The sequence below is a fragment of the Pinus tabuliformis genome, chromosome 8 (assembly GCF_031772625.1).
Source record: "Pinus tabuliformis cultivar Carrire ecotype Pingquan chromosome 8, CPIR1, whole genome shotgun sequence".
Lineage (NCBI taxonomy): Eukaryota > Viridiplantae > Streptophyta > Pinopsida > Pinales > Pinaceae > Pinus > Pinus tabuliformis.
Window position 1 is genome coordinate 324,546,176 of NC_142294.1, and position 5,224 is coordinate 324,551,399.

The following is a 5,224-nucleotide window of genomic DNA, read 5'->3' on the forward strand; positions in this document are numbered from 1 at the left end:
GTATCTCTTGTATCAATGCAAACTTACAGAGACAAGTTCCAACAACTTGAAGCTGATAGAACCCTGTACATTGTATACAAATGCTTTTATCCGACACTACACGCCTGCGCATATCATACCTTGCCAGGAAAAGAGAAATACTCAAAAGCATCACAAATGATTTCAAATATATTTTCTCTTTTGAGCACATAACTTTGAATTAGCTTACAGATCAAAAAATATTGCGCCAATATCCCACTTATGTTTATGAATATGAAGATAGAAACATTACTAGACAATTGCAGACATGCAATTGCTAATCCACTCATTGCCGTTTTGAAGTTCCCTGTTTTTGCAAGGCACAAATACAGTTTGAGGTGGTTGAATGGTTAAGAGCATGTGTTTCTTCTCAAGAGGTAACAGATTCAAATCCAAAGGGAGTTGGAATATATACACCTCCATAGACTTTAGCACTCAAATTGGTGCATAAAGAGGGTCCTTTATCGCACAAACAAAAGGTCTCCTACACCAATTTGGTATCTGGTTTAACTATGACCAAACCATGACCTTAAAATTAGATTATTGTTATTAGTATTATTAAGAAAAAAAAATCAAAACTAGAAATAACAAAGATAGCTTAAAAGCATTGTTGATAGGTACTTTTATCTCCATCTAAGCCACCAATAGCTATTAGAACCCACATCCTGATCACCCCATACTTGACAAAGGAAAATATGTGTACTCTGCCACTGAACCCAAAAGGCACCAATGCAACATAGCAAAAAAGATATACTGAAATTTTCCAAAGTCTACACTCATAAAAAAAAACGTATCATGAATCTTTACCAACGAATGCATACTGCCTTTCTCAGATCTCCAGCAAAAAATGTTAAAATCTTATCTTAGCAGAAAGTTAAATGTTCATGTAAAAATACAATGGACAAATTTCTGAAAAATCTGCCACAACCAACAACAAAAATAATGTTTTATATTTGTTCCTAAGAGAATTCAAATGTAAAAAATAGCCAACTACTCACAAATAAACAACGTAGCCACAAATATACTTCAGTTCCTTACCAGTACTCAAATGTAAAAGGGAGTCAACTAACTCTAATAAACAACATAGCGACAGATTCACTTCTTCCATTAACAACGAGAGTGCTTCTCATTGCAACTTATAAAAATGTATTCCTGCATTGGCCGGAAATAAATTCAATATTCCACTATCCTTAATAGAATCCTAAGGACTCTTTGCCAGATAATATTGAAAAATAATGATTATTACTTATTGTATGTTCTTCAATGAATTCTCTTAATGGCTCACTGCCATAGAAAATCAATTCAAAAAAAACTGGAATGGTGCTTACAAATGTATTTTGGCTTCATATGAGTTTCCCAATAAAAGGAAGAGGGTAACTCTATAATTAATACCAGGACTATGGACGTGATCATAAAGTTTACAAAGGCATAAGGTAATACTCTAAACTCTGAACAATTTAGTGAGGGGGCTTTCGCAGTATGCACCACTAATCCCTAGTTTAAACCTTGGAAGGAGCCTTCATGAATGCTGGTCATCAACAGGTTCAACAACAGTTTTGTTTTCTATGCCACCTCCATTGGTAACTTCTTCGATAACCACTTCAGTCGCACTCAGCAAACCATTATCACCATTAGAAGCAACAATATTATCCTGATGTGCAGCCTCAAGAGCTTCAAATTCTTCAGTAGTATCTCGTTGTGCAGCTTCAAGTTCTTCAGTAGTATCTTGTTGTGCAGCTTCAAGTTCTTCAGTAGTATCTCGTTGTGCAGCTTCAAGTTCTTCAGTAGTATTTTTAACAAGAGATATGTCAATGGCTTTGTCTTTGTTTTCCTCTTGTCCATCATCACTATTGCAAGGATCTACAGTCTCTTTTGCAGGTTCTGTGGCCTTATTTACTAAGTCATGCACCCCATCACTGCCATTGTCTTTTGGGTTAGTCGCCTCAGATTGACGCTTCAAAAATAGTTCTTTTTTTGCCTTCAACTCAATCAAGCTAGCAGGAACATCACCAACTGTTGAGGGGGCTCTGAGACCAACTTTTTGAAAGGAAGACAGGGCATCAATAGATAAAGAAATTCTCTCTTTCAACTTTCCACCAGCTGACCCTTTCCCTTTCTTAGACTTTCCTTTGGAGCCAAGACCTGAGAACCAACCTCCCAAATCTTCGTCTGGCCGATTTTTCTTGATCTGGTGCAAATCTTCAAAACCCTTATGTGAAACATTTTCTGTCTGTTGAGGTGCAGAGGCAGATTCCTTCTCTACGGGAACAAACTTCTGCAAGTATGAGGAAAGCTGATCACAGGTTATAAGTTCATCTGTATAAGGTGGCACATAATTCTCAAGTTGCCTCTGTCTTCTAATCTCCTCCCTCTCCTTCCATTCTGCTTCCCTTTTCTCAATTTTGAGCTTTCTATCCATTGTCTGTTGTTGCCTCCATTCCTTTTCCTTCGACCAATATTCTTGTTCTTTAAGTTGAAAATCATTCCTTAATTGAGTTATATGATCCCTAAGATTTTTTATCTTACCAAATGCAGCATTCTTCTCCTCAAGAAGTGCTGGAATATCAGAAAGTTCAGTACTTTCCTTCTCTTTCAATGAATCAAACTGTTTCCTTTCCTCTTCTTGCTGTTTCTTTATTTCATTCAAAATTTGATCTTTCTCCTTTATTGTTTGAAGCAATGCAGATCGAGAACTTTCATCTGTAGACAGCTTCTCTGTCTTGGCAGTATACTCAGAGACAAAATCCCTAGTCTTCCTCATATTACTCACTTGTTTAATCAATCTCTGTTCCTCCTGAGAGGTCAAAGAAGTATGTGCTATCCTATATTCAATCCTTTTTATCTCTTCATCAATTTCCTCCACACGAACATATGGGAGTTTGTCTCGGAGCGATCTAGCCTCCTGCCGCATTCGCTCTCGAGATTTGTCTGCCATTTCAAGTTCTTCCCTAACGGCCTTCTTCTCATCCAATACAGACTTGAATTGCATGTTCAGATCCGAAAGACGCTTCTTGGCATCGACAATCTGGGCAGACAAGGAGTTCCTACCCTGATGCCTGCCATTGACGAGTGAACTGATTTCCTCCATCCTCGCTTGCAAGGCATTGATCTCCTCATAAACCTTTGAAACTTCACTGTTCAACTGCTCTCGTGAAGGTCTCTCTGGCCTCTTCACTCTTGTGACGGGATTTTTATGGACATTCTCAGACTGGACTGCCTTGGATCCATCCATTTCAGAACCCAGAGCAACCATGTTGCTGCAAATTACATGCAAACAGAAAAGGAAACACAACCCAATCAAGTTAGGTTTTTCTATCAATCCAGATTACATAACAGATACCCAAAAAATATCAATAGAGGAAAAATAATAATCGGGTTCTGCAATTTGGCGAGGAAAAACAATAATTTATCTATTGCAAACAAACAAGTATCCGAAAAAGGAACGTTTTGTTTTTAAATCAGGAGTAAACCCAACAATTTATCTCTGAAACTTTCAACAATACAAGGTTCAAAACCATGCACCATTTATGATTACAAAGAAACCAGATCCACATCCCAACAAAAGATTCAATAAAAATCAAACCACTCTGAAACAAGTTCTGCAATTAGTTGAGAAAAAGAAATAACATATCTTTTCCACAAACGAATATCCAAAAAAGATAACATGCAGAAAAGACAGTTCTTTTGTCAATCAGGAACAAACACGAAAATTTATCTTTGCAACTCTCAACAATAAAGGGTCAAAACCATGCACCAGTCATGATTTAAAATCAGATCCACGACAAACCAAAGATTCAATACAAATCAAACCTCTCTGAATCAGTACCAAGCACAAATACCCACAACACTCAACCTAGTCAATATATAGAACAAAACCAGATCAGAACAGAACAGTCCTAAAACGCCCCTTTCCCTCTCACATCCGCACTCAAGCACAGACAAAAAACCTTCTGGGTTTAGAGCCCATTATTGCTGCTAAACCTATTTTGAGGTAAATTTCTGAACATACATCAATAATCAAATTGAAATGCCCAAAACACAAAACAATCTAAACAAATCTATCACAAAAAAAAAAAAAGCTAGAGGGTGATTAGTCTGAGCACCTGAAACAGATCCCAGCTTCCTTCAGGTACCGATGCCGAACACCAACTGGTCCAACAGGATCCGCTACTTACAACCCAATTGTGATGATACAGAGCAATGCTAAACAGGGAGAGAAATCCGGCATGAGCCAAGAAGTTAGGATGATATGAATGAGATCCGGGTAGGGGTAATTGAGAAATAACAATTGATATAATTAGAAACAACCCACCAACTACGAGAAGGAATGCAGTGCAACTTCAGTTCAAACAGCTAATAATAGCGTGTGTCCTTTTGTGCAGCGGTCCAGCACGCCGCCAAGACCCTCACAAAAGTATGACATAATAAAAATATATATGTTGTTTGACCATCTTAATTTTTTGGGATTAAAAATTTGAATCGAAATCTGATTGCTATCTTTAGAAACGTGGGCTCCACTCGTATAGGAGTTTTAAAATAAAATATTAATATTTTAAATTTTAGTGGGTTAACTAATTTGATTTAGGGTTATGGTTACCGTTTGTTTTCTTATTTTAGAGAAACTTGGAATGAAGTTTATATTAGTTAAGATGTTTTATTTATGGAATATTTATTTTATTATAATTTATTGGTATTTAAATGTGGGAGTAATTCCAAGTGAAGTTTCTATTAGTTGAGATGTTTTATTTATGGAGTATTTATTTTATTATAATTTATTGGTATTTAAATGTGGTAGTAATTTGGAGTGAAGTTTTTGTTAGTTAAGATGTTTTATTTACGGAGTATTTATTTTATTATAATTTATTGTATTTAAATGTTGGTGGATATTGTAAGATTTATTTTCTAATTTGATTTAGGGTAAGTGTTATTGTTTGTTTTTTTAATTTAGAGTAATTTTGAGTGAACTTCATATCAATTAAGATCGAGTTTAAGTTTTGTAATCTATATCTAGTTTCTAAGATTTTTTATTGTTTTTTAATTTTGAGTGAAGTTCATATCAGTTAAGATTGAGTTTAGGCTTTGCAATCTATATCTAGTTTTTAAGATTTTTTATTGTTTTTTAATTTTGAGTGAAGTTCATATCACTTAAGATTGAGTTTAGGCTTTGCAATCTATATCTAGTTTCTAAGATTTTTTATTGTTTTTT

The 5,224-nt window shown here is 35.5% G+C and overlaps 1 protein-coding gene across 1 annotated transcript; it reads right to left on the reverse strand.

Annotated features, from left to right (window-relative positions):
• Window positions 1-1,238: 1,238 nt before the first annotated feature.
• On the reverse strand, window positions 1,239-4,449 carry LOC149235451 (uncharacterized). The gene is made up of 3 exons (XM_089372127.1): window positions 4,331-4,449; window positions 4,122-4,221; window positions 1,239-3,275 (listed from the first exon to the last, which is right to left on the reverse strand). Exon 3 carries the CDS (start codon window positions 3,269-3,271, stop codon window positions 1,538-1,540), a length of 1,734 nt encoding a protein of 577 aa, XP_089228253.1. The 5' UTR covers window positions 3,272-3,275; window positions 4,122-4,221; window positions 4,331-4,449; the 3' UTR covers window positions 1,239-1,537.
• Window positions 4,450-5,224: the final 775 nt, after the last annotated feature.